This window comes from Geotrypetes seraphini, chromosome 3, assembly GCF_902459505.1.
Source record: "Geotrypetes seraphini chromosome 3, aGeoSer1.1, whole genome shotgun sequence".
NCBI lineage: Eukaryota > Metazoa > Chordata > Amphibia > Gymnophiona > Dermophiidae > Geotrypetes > Geotrypetes seraphini.
Window position 1 is genome coordinate 282,344,361 of NC_047086.1, and position 18,880 is coordinate 282,363,240.

The 18,880-nt window shown below is 44.8% G+C and overlaps 1 protein-coding gene across 2 annotated transcripts in view; it reads left to right on the forward strand.

The window, feature by feature from the left end:
• Nucleotides 1–18,880, forward strand: part of GALNT2 (polypeptide N-acetylgalactosaminyltransferase 2) — a 477,304-nt gene that overhangs the window by 342,491 nt on the left and 115,933 nt on the right. For both annotated transcript variants that reach the window (XM_033938413.1, XM_033938412.1), the window contains exon 10: nt 1,903–2,006. In XM_033938413.1, the coding sequence (XP_033794304.1) occupies nt 1,903–2,006 (104 nt within the window). The remainder of the gene's footprint in view (nt 1–1,902; nt 2,007–18,880) is intronic.

Consider the following 18,880-nt stretch of genomic DNA (forward strand, 5'->3'; position numbering starts at 1 on the left):
ACATGGGTGCGCGGTATATGAGTGAAAATATGGTACTTAAGAGTACCTGATTATTATTCAATGAATTGTAAACCGCTTTAGGTGAATCTCTTCATGAAAAGGCGGTTAATAAATATAAAACCAGTAATAACAACTTTGTGCAGCAGCTATCTGGAGGCATATTTTATAAAGGTTCACTGGTACATATGTTGCCTTTATAAAATACTGTCAATCACCCGCCACCTTAGCTCAGGTACAGTATGTCTCATCAATCTCATATGCTGTACCATTGGAGCTTGTAATATTTCATTAACCATTCGAGACTTATGCTCGTTTAACCGGATTTTTATGGGACGACTCGTCCTACCTATATATATTAAGTTACAGAGACATATGATCACGTATATCACCCACCAACTATTACAATCCGTGTTCCTCAATATAATGATTATATGTTTACCTGGAACATTCCACCGCCCCCCTTCTATTGTACTCGTGCACCACTGACATCTCCCACACCTCCCATGATATCTCTGCGTATTATTCATAAAGTTATAGAATTTTTTAAAATTTAACTTCTGCCCGATAGTCCTACCTTTTTGAAAAGCTATCATGGGGAACTCCCTAAGAGAGGTATGTAATTCTAATATGTGCCAGTAATTACAAGCTCCAATGGTACAGCATATGAGATTGATGAGACATACTGTACTGAGCTAAGGTGGCGGGTGATTGACAGTATACAAGTAGGGAGGGTGGGAGGAAATATTGAGGAAGCCTTTATAAAATAGGCACAACATATGTACCTATGTGCCTTCCCTCCCTAGGCATCTCTCAATAATGTTTCAGAGTTTGTCTGGCAAATTATTGGATAAGAGCAATGTCTGTATAAAGAAAACGGCACAGTTCCATGCAGGGCTTCCAGCTATATTTACAGTATTTTTGTGAGTCTTATAGTGTACATCCCATTTTAAAGGATGTGCTTTTTAAAGGCACGGTGAAAAATGATCTCTGGCACCAATCGTGTTTTGCTAATATTTATTTGGTGAAGAGGTGAGAGAAAATGAGACTGGGGCAATATGCTAAAAAATGATTTGTGCCAACTTGTTTTTTAAACTAGAAGATTTATCTGTATTTTCTTTGTGGTGTGGTGTGAAATATATGTAGACCCTAGAATAGCCTTACTGGGTCAGACAATAAATTTAACTTCACAGATGCTCATCTTGTACATACTGAGGGCTTATAGTGATAACAGCCCAAAAGAGGGCAATTGTCCACTCTAGAATCAACAGGAAAATGGCAACAGGCCCGTATAAAAGTTGGTGAACCGCAACAATTTTATTAAGATGGGCCCTATATTAAGATGCAAATTATAAACAGGTTCTAGTTTATCTTACCAAAACTGGCGCAACTCCACTGCAGTACTTCATGATAAAAAGGTATATTACCTGTTGGCTTTACCACCTTGTAAGTGGATCTGGCAGACACAGACCTCTGACACAGGTACTGTTGCAAAAACACGGGTTGTGCCGGGTCCCATCTTAACAAAGTTGTTTTGGTTCACAAACTTTTTTTTCCCAAACATAAGAATTGCCACTGCTAGGTCAGACCAATGATCCATCGTGCCCAGCAGTCCGCTCACACGGCGTCCCCCAGGTCAAAGACCAGTGCTCTAAATGAGTCCAGCCTCACCTGCGTACGTTCTGGTTTAGCAGGAACTTGTCCAACTTTGTCTTGAATCCCTGGAGGATGTTTTCCCCTATAACAGACTCTGGAAGAGCGTTCCAGTTTTCTAACACTCTCTGGATGAAGAAGAACTTCCTTACGTTTGTACCTGTTGCTTTTTTCTCTGCTTCTTTTGGGTTTATGGTGATGACATGTTAATTTTGTATGTACTTTACATTTTTTTTCTTTTCATTGTTTTAGAACACCAATGATAGCTGGCGGGTTGTTTGTGATGGATAAATTCTACTTCATAAAGCTCGGAAAATATGATATGATGATGGATGTGTGGGGTGGAGAAAATTTAGGTATGTTAATCAGGTAAAACTAATGACATGATGAAAGGAATACAGTTTAGGACACATTTTTTTTGGTGACATTTATAGTTTTCTGTTCTAAATTATCCTTTAATATAGCATTGTTAATTTTCTGAATGTAAAACTTGGCATATATGTTTGTGTTCTATTCATCTGTGTCTCCATTTTATGTTTGACTTATACTGCACTGACCATGCTTTTATTGGAGCAGAGATTTTTGCTCTGCTGAAAAATTTTTGCACCTACATTTCTCATTGTTTACTTGATTTTCTTTGATATATCTAGGGCATTGGGTTGTTTTTTTTTTTTTACACTAGCACAAGCTTTTGGGAAACCTAATCCATGGTAATTATTTCATGCTTTCAAAACTGCACAGGAGGGATTATGGAGGGGGATCTAATTTTAAAATAATGGAATTATTAAAAAGAAGGATGGTTAACAAGACTAAGGGCTCTTTTTACAAAGGTACGCTAAACGCTAACGCATGCATGTTAGTCTATGGATGCGTTAGCGATTAGCGTGTGCGCTAAAATGCATAGCGCACCTTAGTAAAACAGGGGATAAGAATGTCATAATGTTTCTGTGTCACTTGACTTGGGGAAGAACAAGTTAAGATGGCGACAGAGCAGGATGTGCATCTGTGAGCTCCTGTTCCGGTGAGTACTACAATTTCGAACTTAGCTACAGTTACCTGATTTTGATGCCGAAAAGAAGGGGAAGGTAGAGGATCACTCCTCTACCTCTGTCAGCTACATCCACTGTAATGACCTCCTTTACAGTCCTTTCGGCGTCAGGCATATCTGCGGCAGAGCCACAGGAAAGGCTCAGCCTAGACAGCAAATTTTGGCTGAGCCCAGCTGGACCTGACCCTACCCCCGCACCTGGAAACGCGGCAGTGACATGCCTCCAACTAGAGGGCTCCCTGGGATTGGAGGGGAGGGAGAACCTGTTGCAGCCTGCTGGTGTGGAGGCAGAAGCTTCAACGTTTTCGATCTTGTTGAAGCTAAATGAGGAAAGAGCACTGATGGAGAGCAGGGGTGAGCCGGGAGGAGGCTTGAGCCGTGATGGAATCATGCGGCTGGAACAAGATCAGTCTCAGCTAACCCAACTCAAGTCACTTCTCAAACCGCCAGTGGTAACATAAGAACATAAGAAACACCTTCACAGGATCAGACCCTAGGTCCATCTAGTCCGGCGACCCGCACACGTGGAGGCCAAGCTAGGTGCTTCCTGTTGGAGACCTTGATTACCCATATCCCTCAATGTGATTTGCAAGAAGGTGTGCATCCAACTTGCGCTTGAATCCCAGAATGGTAATCTCCATCACAACCTCCTCCAGGACAGCATTCCAAGAGTCCACCACTCTCTGTGCAAAACAGAACTTCCTGACATTTGTCCTGGACCTGCTGCCCCTCAGTTTCAGTCCATGACCTCTTGTCCGTGTAACATTTGAGAAAGTGAATAATGATGTTTCTTGGTCTATTTTGTCGAATCATTTTAATATTTTAAAAGTCTCTATCATATCCCCTCGCAGTCACCTCTTTTCGAGGGTGAACAGTCCTAGTTTTCCGAGGCATTCTTTGTAGCTCAAATTTTCCATACCTTTTACTAGTTTCGTGGCTCTCTTTGGTCAGCAACAGAAAACAGCATTATTTCACTAACACTTGGGCTTCCATTAAAAATTAGTCAATTTGAAACTCAATACAACAGCAAAATCAGAAAATTGGAGTGGTTGAGTAAAATATTTTGGAGGTCAAATCTGTCAATAAACAACATGTTACAGACAAAGGGGCTCATAATCAAAAATAAAAAACGTCTAAAAAGTGGCCTAAATAAGTACTTGGATGATCAAAAAGCTTGATCATCCAAGTACCCATAACTAAAGCTGATTTTAGACATATCTGAAACCAGCTTAGGCCACCAGGGGGTGTCAAAGTCCCTCCTCGAGGGCCGCAATCCAGTTGGGTTTTCAGGATTTCCCCAATGAATATGCATGAGATCTATTTGCATGCACTGCTCTCATTGTATGCTAATAGATCTCATGCTTATTCATTGGGGAAATCCTGAAAACCCGACTGGATTGCGGCCCTCGAGGAGGGACTTTGACATCCCTGCTCTAAACACATAGAGCAAAAAGAGGTGTTTTTAGAGGAGAGGAAAGGGCGGGAGGTGGGCCGACCTAGACATAGACTTACAGCAGGTATAACCAAAAGTTTAGGCAGGTTGCCTAGTCGGCACTTATATATTTTGACTTAGACCAAGTCAAAACAGATATAAGTGCCGAAAAAAAGGGGCCGCTGAGCTGATCGCAGCAGCTCAGCGGCCCCACCAACCTACCCACTGCCTACCGCGGCACTTCGGGGTGAGCATCGCAGCAGGGCATCTCCCCTGCCAGCGATCCTCACCCTGAAGTGCCGCGGTTCGGGGTGGGCGATCACCATCGCGGCAGGAGAGATGAGCCATCTCTCCTGCAGCGATCAACCCTCCCCCACTACTCAATCCGGGCAGGAGGGAGCCCAAGCCCTCCTGCCCGGCGACACCCCCCCCTTACAAGATCGGACAGGAGGGAGCCCAACCCCTCCTGCCCAGATGACCCCCCTATCCCCCACCCCCACTAATCTGGGTAGGAGGGAACCCAGGCCCTCCTGCCCCGACGCAGCCTACCCATGACCGCCCCCCCCAAACCACCAATTGGCTTGCTGAAAACCATTGGCCGACCCGCAACACCCCTCTCCCCGCTGACCCCGCAACACCTCCCCACCCCCGACACCCCCCCGTACCTGAAAAAAGTTGGACGGAAGGACGGGTCCCAAGCCCGTCCATCCGGCAGGCCTGCCATCCTCAGAATGGCGGGCCTTAGGGCCTGATTGGCCCAGGTGCCTCAAAACCCGCCCAGAGGTGGCGCCTGGGCTAACCGGAATCGGCCCAGTAGCCCAGTACTGTGGGCGGGGCCTTAGACACATGGGCCCAACCCATCCCATGGGCCTAAGGCCCCGCCAACAGGAGGGGCCTAAGGCTACTGGGCCGATTCCGGTTGGCCCAGGCGCCTCAGGCCCCACCTGTGGGTGGGGTTTGAGACACTTGGGCCAATCAGATCCTAAGGCCTGCCATTCTGAGGATTGCGGGCCTGCCGGCCAGGCTTGGGACCCATCCGTCCAGCCAATTTTTTTCAGGTACGGGGGGTTGGTGGTGGGGTGTCACGGGGTCAGCGGGGGGGGGGGGTCTCGCGGGTCAGCGGTATGGGGGAGGTTTTCGGCAGGCCAGTCGGTGGGGCGGTCGTGCGGGGGCTGCGTCTGGGCAGGATGGCCTGGGATCCCTCCTGCCCAGATCTTAGTGGGGGTAGGGGATAAGGGGGGTCACCTGGGCAGGAGGGTTTGGGCTCCTTCCTGCCCGGATCGTTGTCGATGGGGGGGGGGTGTCACTGGGGCAGGAGGGCTTGGGCTCCCTCCTGCCCGGATCATTAAGGGGGTGGATTCTGTAACTGGTGTTGTTTTTGACAGACACTGGTTACAGAATCCAGCTTTTAGGCGAAGGACTGGCTCCTCCTTCACCTAAAAGCTCTTGTGGTGGGCGTTTGGGACTTAGGCTTTTTTTGGTTGATTATATGTTGTTAGTGTAGACGTAGTGGTGGTCTGGGCGTTTAAACAGCTTAACGAAGAGGCAGGCCATTATGGGTTTTTTTTTAAACCCTTCTTTTGCACGTTTTTTTTTTTTTTTTGATAATGGACATTTTCCCTGCTTCTACTTTCAACGTTTAGGGCCTTAGGCCAAAAGGGGACTTAGACGTTTTGTTTTTTTATTATGCTCCTCCACGCCTTTTGTCTACAAAAAATTGAAAATCAAACTAGAAGTCTGAACTTAAGGTTCTTGAACTTTCCTATACCTAAATTTATGACTCCGAGAGAGATCTTTAAAAACTTTTTGATCTTCATTTTGAAAATTTCAGAGTCAAATATTTCCCCAATTCAAAAGCTCTATTTCCTAAAACAGATTATTTTGGAAAAGAAAAAAGAGGAAGAACAAGAGCAATTAGGAATTTCAGCGGTACTGGAATCTTCTGATATTGAATTGCTGGGTAAAGCCACTTTGATACCGTTTCCCCGAAAATAAGAACAAGAGGGCACTCGGAAAAGATAGAAGGGGACAGATTCAAAACGAATGCTAGGAAGTTCTTCTTTACCCAACGTGTGGTGGACACCTGGAATGCGCTTCCAGAGGACGTGATAGGGCAGAGTACAGTAATGGGGTTTAAGAAAGGATTAGACAATTACCTACTGGAAAAGGGGATAGAGGGGTATAGATAGAGGATTACTGCACAGGTACTGGACCTGTTGGGCCGCCGCGAGAGCGGACTGCTGGGCACGATGGACCTCTGGTCTGACCCAGCAGAGGCACTGCTTATGTTCTTATGTTCTTATATTAATTTTGGGTCCAAAAAATGCACTAGGGCTTATTTTGGAGTAGGTCTTATTTGGGTGGAAACGCGGTAATAGGTTCTTCATAAAACTGCATGCATTTTCATTTAGACACAAAATACCAAACAGACCCAGAATACTCCTATCCATATCTTTAAAAAACAAAATATCAGCACCACAAAGGTTATAATAGAATAGAAAGTCAAAACAAGAAAGGAGTATGATATAGCCAACTCAAAAAGCATAAATGATGCTGAAACTTCAACCATTTCTTCAGTGGAAAAGATCCAGCACAAACTTATTCAAGCAAACGACTAGGGCATATTTTTGGGGGTAGGGCTTATATTAAGACCTACCCCAAAAATCATGCTAGGGCTTATTTTCAGGGTAGGTCCTATTTTTGGGGAAACAAAGTGGTATCTTTTGTCTTTCTTCAGGATAAAGACATGATACTGAAATTCAGTATAAAGCAGATTTCCTATTTGGGTGAGTCTAAATCTTATAACCAAATCCAAAATCTCTTATTAAAGCCAAAGATAGGTAATTAACATGGAGGAAAAAGGTCTCAGTAACCCCGCGAACCATCCACAAGAATAATAATCATTTGCATACGTATGGGGTTCCGGTGTCTATAATTGACCAAACAACCTCCTAGTAATTCTCTATTTTTAACTTGGAACTTTTTTTAATTTCAATTTTATATTTTTGACATATTGGATAAATAACTTATCAATTATTCAGTAATGCAGACACTCTAAATATAGTGTTTGCAAGAAACGCAGAGTGGAATTTATCTTAATCTGCATCTGCCGGCGTCTGAATCATAACAGTGACAAGGCTGTTCACTCAACCCCCATCCCCGATGGGACCCATTTCGCCTGATTTTCCGGGTTTATCAAGGGTCTACATTCATGGGACAATCTACAAACAAACAAAAACAGCCATAACATAGTAGAAGATGGCAGATAAAGACCCGAATGGTCCATCCAGTCTGCCCAACCTGATTAAATTTATTATTATTTTTATTTTCTTCTTTGCTATTTCTGGGCAAGAATCCAAAGCTCTACCCGGTACTGTGCTTGGGTTCCTACTGCCGAAATCTCCGTTAAAACCTACTCCAGCCCATCTACACCCTCCCAGCCATTGAAGCCCTCCCCAGCCCATCCTCCACCAAATGGCCATATACAGACACAGACAGTGCGTCTGCCCAGTGCTGGCCTTAGTTCAATTTTTAATATTATTTTCTGATTCTAGATCCTCTGTGTTCATCCCACGCTTCTTTGAACTCAGTCACAATTTTACTCTCCACCACCTCTCTCGGGAGCGCATTCCAGGCATCCACCACCCTCTCCGTAAAGTAGAATTTCCTAACATTGCCTTTGAATCTACCACCCCTCAACCTCAAATTATGTCCTCTGGTTTTACCATTTTCCTTTCTCTGGAAAAGATTATGTTCTACGTTAATACCCTTCTGAACGTCTGAATCATATCTCCCCTGTCTCTCCTTTCCTCTAGGGTACACATATTCAGGGCTTCCAGTCTCTCCTCATACGTCTTCTGGCGCAAGCCTCCTATCATTTTCGTCACCCTCCTCTGGACCGCTTCAAGTCTTCTTACGTCCTTTGCCAGATATGGTCTCCAAAACTGAACACAATACTCCCAAGTGGGGCCTTACCAATGACCTGTACAGGGGCATCAACACCTTCTTCCTTCTACTGGGTACACCTCTCTTTATACAGCCCAGCCTCCTTCTGGCAGCAGCCACTGCCTTGTCACACTGTTTTTCACCTTTAGATCTTCAGACACTATCACCCCAAGGTCCCTCTCCCCGTCCGTGCATATCAGCTTCTCTCTTCCCAGCATATACGGTTCCTTCCGATTCTTAATCCCCAAATGCATTACTCTGCATTTCTTTGCATTGAATTTTAGTTGCCAGACATTAGACCATTCTTCAAACATTTGCAGATCCTTTTTCATATTTTCCACTCCCTCTTCAATCTCTCCCTTAGTACGGGTAACGTCCCGTTGGACTGGAAGATGGCTAACGTCATTCCACTCCACAAGAAAGGCTCCAAGATGGAGACAGCAAACTACAGACCGGTGAGTCTCACATCAATAGTGTGCAAACTAATGGAAACTCTAATCAAACACCAATTGGATACGATCCTGAACGAGGAGAATCTACGGGATCCCCGTCAACATGGATTTACTAAGGGGAGATCCTGCCAATCCAACCTGATCAGCTTCTTTGACTGGGTGACGAGGAAGCTGGATGTTGGGGAGTCCCTGGACATCGTATACCTGGACTTCAGTAAAGCATTCGATAGCGTACCACACCGCAGGTTGCTGAACAAGATGAGTTCTATAGGATTGGGCGACACATTGACGAAATGGGTTGGGAACTGGCTTGGAGGTAGGCTTCAGAGGGTAGTGGTGAACGGCACCCTCTCCAAAATGACGGAGGTAATCAGTGGAGTGCCGCAGGGCTTGGTCCTGGGCCCGATCCTATTTAACATCTTTATAAGAGACTTGGCAGAAGGGCTGCGAGGTAAAATAACATTATTCGCCGATGACGCCAAACTAAGCAATGTAGTGGGCAAAAGCACAACAGACATAAATTCAATGTCCGACAACATGATGCACGACCTACTCCTACTGGAGCGCTGGTCTAGGTCCTGGCAACTCAGCTTCAATGCCAAAAAATGCAAAGTCATGCACCTGGGCAGCCAAAATCCATGCAAGACTTGCACCCTTAATGGCGAGATCCTAACAAGAACTGAAGCAGAACGAGACTTAGGGTTGATCGTCAGTGAGAACATGAAGACTGTCAATCAAGTGGAGCAAGCTTCATCCAAGGCAAGGCAAATCATAGGTTGCATACGCAGGAGTTTCGTCAGCCGTAAGCCTGAAGTCATTATGCCATTGTATAGATCCATGGTGAGGCCCCACCTGGAATACTGTGTGCAATTCTGGAGGCCGCATTACCGTAAGGATTTGCTGAGACTGGAGTCGGTCCAGAGAATGGCCACCCGAATGGTCTCGGGACTCAAGGATCTCCCGTACGAGGAACGGCTGGATAAGTTGCAGCTGTACTCACTCGAGGAACGCAGAGAGAGGGGTGACATGATCGAGACATTCAAGTATCTCACGGGCCGCATCGAGGTGGAAGAAGATATCTTCATTTTCAAGGGTCCCGCGGCAACAAGGGGGCATCCGTGGAAAATCAGGGGCGGGAAACTGCACGGGGACACCAGGAAATTCTTTTTCACTGAAAGGGTGGTTGATCGCTGGAACAGTCTTCCACTTCAGGTTATTGAGGCCAGCAGCGTGCCTGATTTTAAGGCCAAATGGGATAGACACGTGGGATCTATTCACAGAGAAAGGTAGGGGAGGGTCATTGGGGTGGGCAGACTAGATGGGCCGTGGCCCTTATCTGCCGTCTATTTCTATGTTTCTATGTTACTCTGTTACAAATCTTGGTATCATCTGCAAGAAGGCACACTTTTCCTTCTAACCCTTCAGCAATATCACTCACAAACATATTGAACAGAATTGGCCCCAGCACCGAACCCTGAGGGACTTCACTACTCACCTTTCCTTCCTCCGAGCGACTTCCATTAACCACCACCCTCTGGCATCTATCCGACAGCCAGTTTCTAACCCAGTTCACCACTTTGGGTCCTAACTTCAGCCTTTCAAGTTTGTTCAACAGCCTCCTATGAGGAACTGTATCAAAGGCTGCTGAAATCCAAGTAAATTACATCTAGCATATGTCCTCGATCCAGCTCTCTGGTCACCCAATCAAAAAATTCAATCAGGTTCGTTTGGCACGATTTACCTTTTGTAAAGCCTCGTATCCTGTAGCCCATTAGATTCAAGGAAGTACACTATCCTTTCTTTCAGCAACACTTCCATTATTTTTCCAACAACTGAAGTGAGGCTCACCGGCCTGTAGTTTCCTGCTTCATCCATGTGACCACTTTTATGAATAGGGACCACATCCACTCTCCTCCAATCCCCAGTAATCACTCCCGTCTCCAGAGATTTGTTGAACAAGTCTTTAATAGGACTCGCCAGAACCTCTCTGAGCTCCCTTAGTATCCTGGGATGGATCCCGTCTGGTCCCATCGCTTTGTCCACCTTCAGTTTTTCAAGTTGCTCATAAACACTCTCCTCCGTGAACAGCACAGAATCTACTCCATTTTCTCGTGTAACTTTGCCAGACAATCTCGGTCCTTCTCCAGGATTTTCTTCTGTGAACACAGAACAGAAGTATTTGTTTAGCACATTTGCTTTTTCCTCATCACTCTTTACATATTGGTTCCCAGCATCTTTTAGTTTAGCAATTCCATTTTTCATCTTCCTCCTTTCACTAATATATCAGAAAAAAGTTTTGTCTCCCTTTTTTACATTTTTAGCCATTTGTTCTTCCGCCTGTGCTTTTGCCAGACGTATCTCTCTCTTGGCTTCTTTCAGTTTCACCCTGTAGTCCTTTCTGCTCTCCTCTTCTTGGTTTTTTTTATATTTCACGAACGCCAACTCTTTCGCCTTTATTTTCTCAGCCACTAGGTTGGAGAACCATATCGGCTTCCTTTTTCTCTTGTTTTTATTGATTTTCTTCACATAAAGGTCCGTAGCCATTTTTATTGCTCCTTTCAGCTTAGACCACTGTCTTTCCACTTCTCTTATGTCCTCCCATCCTAACAGCTCTTTCTTCAGGTACTCTCCCATTGCATTAAAGTCCATACGTTTGAAATCTAGGACTTTAAGTAACGTGCGGCCGCTCTCCATTTTAGCCGTTATATCAAACCAAACCATTTGATGATCGCTACTTCGTAGGTGAGCACCCACTCAAACATTAGAGATACTCTCTCCATTTGTGAGGACCAGATCCAATATCGCTTTTTCCCTTGTGGGTTCCGTCGCCATTTGTCTGAGCAGAGCCTCTTGAAAGGCATCCACAATTTCCCTACTTCTTTCCGATTCCGCAGACGGAACATTCTAGTCCGCATCTGGCAGGTTGAAATCTCCCAACAGCAGAACCTCCTCTTTCCTTCCAAACTTTTGGATATCCAACAATGTAATCATTGTCCACGCTTTGCTAAAAACATTCAAAAACTATATCTAAGACTTGCTGTCTGAGGGAGAACCGCCGGTATACGCCAGCATTTCAATCTCTTGCTAGAGAGTAATGAAAGGGAGAAAGATGCCAGCGCATGCTCTATTTAACTAGCAGCGCTAGCGCAGGAAAAGTCACCTGTTTGTTGTTAGCAACCAGACATGCCTATAAGACTTTTGCTACAGAAGCTGCCTATTCAAAACACAAGACGCTATCAGATGCAGCATGCTAATCATATTAAAAGAAAACACTCCAGTTAAGCGTGCTGTTCAAACCTGTAGGGGAAAGAGAACCTAGCCTAAATATCCATTTTGCCTCTGTCTGTAATAAACGTTTTTCTCTAGTGATATTGTGGGACATTATAAATGCCATTCTTGTTCTATTAGTGATATCATTGTACAAACTAAATCTTTCATCAATCCCCTGGACAAGAAAGAATATGCTCTCAGTCAGTTCACTAATTGTAAGACTATGGGCTCCTTTTACGAAGCCGCGTGCAACTTTTAATCACGCGCTAGCCCCCCGCACTAGCCGAAAAACTACCGCCTGCTCAAGAGGAGGCGGTAGTGGCTAGCGCGGCCGGCAGTTAAACCGCTAACGCACCTTCGTAAAAGGAGCCCTATGTTTATAGTCTATGTTGTCATATGCCCATGTTTGAAAATCTATGTGGGCAAGTCTTCTAGATGTTAATTTTAAGAATGACTGAACACAAGTCCAATATGAAATTGGGCAAAATATCTGAACCGCTGGTGTCACATTGTATAGATTTCCAACATAAATTTTCTGTTTTGAGATATCTGTGCATTGATGTAGAACCTGCTAAAGAAAGAGGAGGCCATAGAGAAAAACGTTTATGATTCAGATGCCGGCAGATGCAGATTAAGATAAGTTCCACTCTGCATTTCTTGCTAGCACTATATTTAGAGTATCTGCATTACTGAATGAATGATAAGTTATCATCAATAATAATAAAAGGCTAAGCGCGCATGTGCTTTTCAAAGATCGTGATTCCTGGTGGCGTGAGGTGTGCTTCTGTGTCATACCTCACGGCGCCTGCGCTAGCTGGAGGCGCGTGTTCCAGGGACTCCTCCCTCCCGCTGCCGCTGCTTTTCAAAGCGGCCTGCTGAGGGAAAGAGAGAGAGGGCGGAGTAACTCAGGGCAATGCCCCCTATTTCCCGGTGCCCAGGCTGCTGCTACTGGTGCTCCAGTCTCCCCAGTAACCGTCTCCAGGGGCAGTAAGCAGAGTGAGAGAAAGATCCCGGAGGCTGCTGCTCAGGTACCAGGGAGGGGGCCGAGAGGGGGGGGTCGCAATAACCACCGAAGCCCGGGATCGGCTGAACCGGGCAGCTGCAGGGTACGGTCGGAGCTCGGTCTGTCTCGCTGGCAGAGCTTCAGACCGTTCCCGATGCAATGTAAGAAACAAAAAAGAAAAAAAGCAAATCCAGGTAGGCGAAGACAGGACGGAGGCTGCGATCGGCAGCAGCTGCTGCTGCTACTCCTCCAGCCACCTAGCTCCTCAGCCCCCTCCACCCCATCCTCTCTGCTCCGGTGGCTCACACAGGAGAAGGAGTGGATGAAGCATGATCACAAGGGAGATCGTGCAAAGAGAAATGCAAGGGGGTTGAATAAGCGAAAGGTGGGACGGGAAGGGAAAAGGGAGGGGGGAGGAAGCCTAAAATGAAAAAAAAAACCAACAACTTTACACAGGAAGAGGAGTCTCTAGCACCCGTTAATGTAACAGGCTTAAAGACTAGTTTATTTATAAAGTTATTTATGCAATACGTCAAAAATATAAAATTGAAATTAAAAATAGAGAATTGAAATTAAAAATAGAGAATTACTAGGTGGTTTTTTGGTCAATGATAGACACCGGAACCCCATACGTATGCGAACGATTATTATCCCTTGTGGATGGTTCACGGGGTTACTGAGACCTTTCTCCTCCATGTTAATTACCTATCTTTGGCTTTAATAAGAGATTTTGGATTCAGTTGTAAGATATAAGCTATCTCTTGATCCTCATTGGATTTTGTTATTGAGTGTATATCTTCCTAGATGTTTCAAGATGGACTCAAATTCGAATGAAGGAATTTCTACAATATAGAGCTGTAGTTATTTCTTTGGGAGCCTCCTTTCAGTTGAGGTTTCCCTGTAAATGTTTTATTAAATCAACAAAACAAATACCGTATTTGCCGGCGTATAAGACGACTGGGCGTATAAGACGACCCCCCAACTTTTAGTTAAAATATAGAGTTTTGTTATATACTCGCCGTATAAGACTACCCCTTCTTCCGCACACCTTCTCTACCGCCCCGGGTGCAGCACAGCCGGCCAGGTCCCCTTACTTTTGTGGCACTTCCCCGACCGACCGATAACAGCCCGGGTCCGACAAACCTCCCTGCCCTTAACCGCGAATCTAAATTACCTTCTTACAGCTGCTGTAAGAAGGTAATTTAGATTCGCGGCTACAGGGCAGGGAGGATTGTCGGACCCGGGCTGTTATCGGTCGGTCGGGGAAGTGCCACAAAAGTAAGGGAACCTGGCCGGCTGTGCTGCAACCGGGGCGGGGCGGCCGCTCCTCTCCCTTGGTAGCCACTCGAACCGCGAGGCTACTCTCCTTCTCCTTATCTGCCCTGCCTGCAGCACAGAGCCGAACGGAAGTCTTCCCGACGTCAGCGCTGACGTCGGAGGGAGGGAGGGCTTTGTTTAAGCCCTCCCTCCCCTCCGACGTCAGCGCTGACGTCGGGAAGACTTCCGTTCGGCTCTGTGCTGCAAGCAGAGAAGGTAGGGAGAAGAAGAGCCGCGTACATCCAGAAGACTGAGCATCCAGCCCCGCAGGAGCCCCGCGACCCTCGGGGGCGTCCCCATGGGATCCCCGCGACCCTAGGGGCGTCCCCGTGCAGCTCTCTAAACAGTACCCGGCGTATAAGACGACCCCCGACTTTGGGGAGGATTTTAAGGTACTGAAAAGTCGTCTTATACGCCGGCAAATACGGTATATTTTTTTTGACCCAGAGCAGGTGCATTTCTTTTAAGAAGAAAAGGGATTTCTGATGCTACATAGGAAAGTTCAGGGTAACTCATGTCTGATAATAAAGTAACCGATGTTAACTGCTCTATTCTTCAAATTAGTCATTATTTGTAATTGCCCTTCTTCCTGAAAGGGATTATTTTCTTTCTTAATTTGTTCTCTCCATTGTGGACTACATAGGAAGCAGAAAGCTTTTTTGTTTGGGGGGGCCCTACAAGCTCCGCCCCAGACCCCACCCAATCTCTGACCCCATAATAGTACTAATTGTAATGCCATTTTTTCCATTCATTTTTCATATAAACACAAAATAATGTTATTAACAATACATAATGCTTAACCACAAAATTAAACTACATAAAGCACACTGTACGTATGCTTCTCAATATTCATTCCTACCAGAACAAAGATAACTCCTATGCAAATACCGGACCACAAACTAAAAGTACTAATATATATAAACGAAACCCTAAGATTCAAGACTCTGCATGCAATACAACCCCAGAAACAAATGCATTTCTTCCTTAACAGTGCAAAATATAGACAGCATATATAAATTTCCAAAATTGGCACAATGACTAAATTGAAAATAAAATCATTTCCCCTATAGTCTGGTGATTTTGGTTTTCAAACTATCTTTCCCAGTCTCTGGATGCACTTCCTTCTGTCTGTGCTCTTAACTGTGTATCCAGGGCCACCTTATCAATTTGCTGTTTTTTCTCTCCTTCACTTTCTGCCATACATCCATCTTAGCATTAACTTTTAACATTCAACTTTCTTCCATTTTACTGGTTTCTTCTCAAAATCTACTTTTCCATGCCTTCACTTCCCATCTATCCATGTGTACCATCTCCTCCCTCTTTCTTTTCCCCTACTCTCATCTATCCATAAGAAGCATTTCTTCTTATCTCTTCCCTGCCGTACCCATTGTTGTGCACTTTCTCCTCCCTCTGTCTCCCCTTTCCCTACATCCCTATGCACCATCTCATCCCTCTCCCTTGGTCAGACATCTCTGTTTCTCCCCCTCATAAGGTCTGGCATCTTTCTCCTCTCCTTCCCATAGCCTGGAATCTCTCTCCTCTCCCATGGTCTGGCATCTCTCTCTCCTTCTCTCCCTCTTCTCGAAGTCTAACATCTCTCTCCTCTCCTTTCTGCCATCTGGTATCTCTCTTCCCTCCTTCCCTTCCATTCTGTGGTCTGACATCTCTCCCTTCTTTGAGTCATCTCTCCTCCATCCCAGTGTAACATTTCTCCCTCCCTCCTTTCCACCATTATCATGTCCAACAATTCTCTCTCTTTCTTCCTTTCCCCATATACATCATCTCTCTTTTCCTCTCACACCACACACTTATGTCTAACAATTCTACATTCCTTTTCCTTCCCCCACCGGCAGCATTTCTTTCTCTCCCTTCCCACTACCCCACCTGTGCAGCATCTCTCTTTTCCTCCTTTTCTACTCCCCCCAGCCCATGCATTTGTCCTTCCCAACCCTCTCCCAGTACGTGCAGTATCTGTCTTTCCCAAATCCCTGAGCATCTGTCATCCCTGCCTTCCCAACTCCCTACCCCCTGAACCCAGCCCCCTCCCTGCTCTGCACCCATCCCCCCTCCCCTATCAGGCTTTGCACCCAGCCCCCCTTCCCCTCCCCTGTCAGACTCTACACCCAGCCCCCCAGCTCTGCACTCAGCCCTCCTGCGCCCCACTGCTAACCCGGTCGTTGGAGGCTGCCAAAGTTCTCTTCAGCTGCTGAGCAGCCCCGAGCAACAGCGCACTTTGGCACTGCTGCTCGGCGCTAAGCCGCTTCCTGATTGGCTCCTGCAATGCCTATGGTGGACTATATATTAAGTTTGTTTTTTCCTTGTTCCACTCCAATAGTAAAAATTGGTTGTACTTGTTTCTAATTTTCTTTTCAAAGTTTATGCTTTGTATGTATTTAAATGACTAAAGAAATAAAATTAAAAAAAAAAAAAAGTTTCTGTATCACTCTATGGTGTGACCTCACCTGCAGTATTGTATTCAGTTCTGGTCGCCTTATCTCAAGAAAGATATATTGGAACTAGAAAAGGTTCAAAGAAAAGTAACCAAGATGATAAAGGTGATGGAACTCCTCTCGTACGAGGAAAGACTAAAAAGGTTAGGGCTCTTCAGCTTGGAAAAGAGACGGCAGAGGGAAGATATGTTTTGAGGTCTACAAAATCCTGAGTGGTTTAGAAGGGTAGAAGTGGGTCAATTTTTTTACTCCATCAAAAATTGCAAAGATTAGGGGACACTCAATGAAATTATAGGGAAATAGTTTTAAAACCAACAGGAGGAAATATTTTTTCATTCAGAGAGTAGTTAAGCTCTGGAACACATTGTCAGAGGATGTGGTTAATATAGCTGGTTTTTTAAAAGTCAATAGTCTGTTGTTGAGACAGGTGTGGAGGAAGCCACTGCTTGCCCTGGATCAGTAACTTGGAATGTTGCTACTATTTGGGTTTTTGTTAGGTACTAGTGACCTGGATTGGCCACCAGGAAGACAGGCTACTGGGCTAGATGTTCTGGTCTGGTCTGACCTAGTAAGGCTATTATTTTTCTTATGCTCTTATTATAGAGAGGAACACTCTTAAAGATTTTTTTTGTTGTTCTTCTCTTTTTTTTTTGGCTTTTTTTTGGGGGGTGTTTTTTCCTCCTATTCTTCTTTTGGATTTCTTATAGTGTATAATTGTATTTATTTTTAAGCAGAATGTTCATGCACTGCATGTTTGAGATCTCCCCACATATTTACAGTAATCAAATTTGAAGACTAGGGAGACTTTCAAGTACTTCATGGCTATTTTTGAAGTACGTTTTGAATTGTTTTGCTAAAATCTGAACAATCTTTTTAGCTTTTTTTTCTTCACTGATTATTAGCACATTAGCTTCTAAAATATGCTGATTTAAGGTGTATCCTAGGAACAGTGGATTGTTCCCAAAGGCCTCCTAAAAGCATCCACCCCTCCCTTAAGACACTCCCCCTCCCCTGTCCACCTTTAATAATGTCCTGGAGGTTTAGGTAGGACAGGCAGAAGTAATCCACACTCACTTCCAGCTTCAGAGTTCCAACTGCAACTTCTGGTCTTACATTTCTACCTCTAGGACAGGGGTGTCAAAGTTCCTCCTCGAGGGCCGCAATCCAGTTGGGTTTTCTGGATTTCCCCAATGAATATGCATGAGATCTATTTGCTTGCACTGCTTTCATAGTATGCTAATAGATCTCATGCATATTCATTAGGGAAATCCTGAAAACCCGACTGGATTACAGCCCTCAAGGAGGAACTGACACCCCTGCACTAGGATGATGAATAAACCAGCACCTGGGGCCTATTCTCAGACCTCCTGTGCTAAAGCCATCAATGCAAACCACATAGCACCCAAAATTAGCTCACCAATGCTCAAAGAAAATGGCATTCAAATTATATGCACACTGTGAAAGCAAAAGCACAAGAGGGGGGACCTGCTTGACACATGAAGAAGAGTTTCACGGTAAGTGCAGCTCTTGTATACCTGCGCCAGGCCAACCAAAAAGTGAAATACATATTGGTGCTGCTCTTCTGTGCCTTTAAATATAAGTTTTTAAAAAAAAAAATTTTATTGGAAGGCTTATATTAAAGCACAGAAAACAGGTGCCAATGTATGCGTTCATTTTTGAGTTTGCTCAGACTTGCACACATTTCTTTCTCAGTACTGGTGCTTACAAGCTTGCACGGGCTTTCTTCTGCCTCCAAAATAAATCAAAACCAGCAGATTTTTTTAACCTGAAAATCAAAGAAAAATTCTCTCATCAAACTCTCAATGCCAGCTCCAAGCTGGCAGTAGATTTCCAGCAGTAAGAGCAGAGTTTGTGCGTTCCCTGAGCACTGGAAGAGCATAGCAAATGACCCCTTTAACATCCATTTGACTACAATTTGTGACCATCTCTGGTGTGCATATTGTTTCGCATGCTAAAACCCTCTGAACATTCTGTGCAGATTAAAATGTGTACTATTCCGGCACTAACCAGTCTTAATGCCAACGGTAGATTTTGAGAATCGGCCCCCGATTTAACCAATAAAGTGCACTGAATTTGGCATAGATAAAGTATCAAGTTTAACTATGTGAATATAAAGGGATATCAAGAGCACTTCAGGGGCATTTTAAGAAATTTAGGGATGTTTGGGAGCCATTAACAAAATACTGTACAGAATGAATATTATTTTTTTTCCCTTCTGTTCATACATTTCCAGGGTGGGGAAAGGGGGGTGGGAATACTTAATGATTTCTTATGCTTAAGAACAATTGTTGG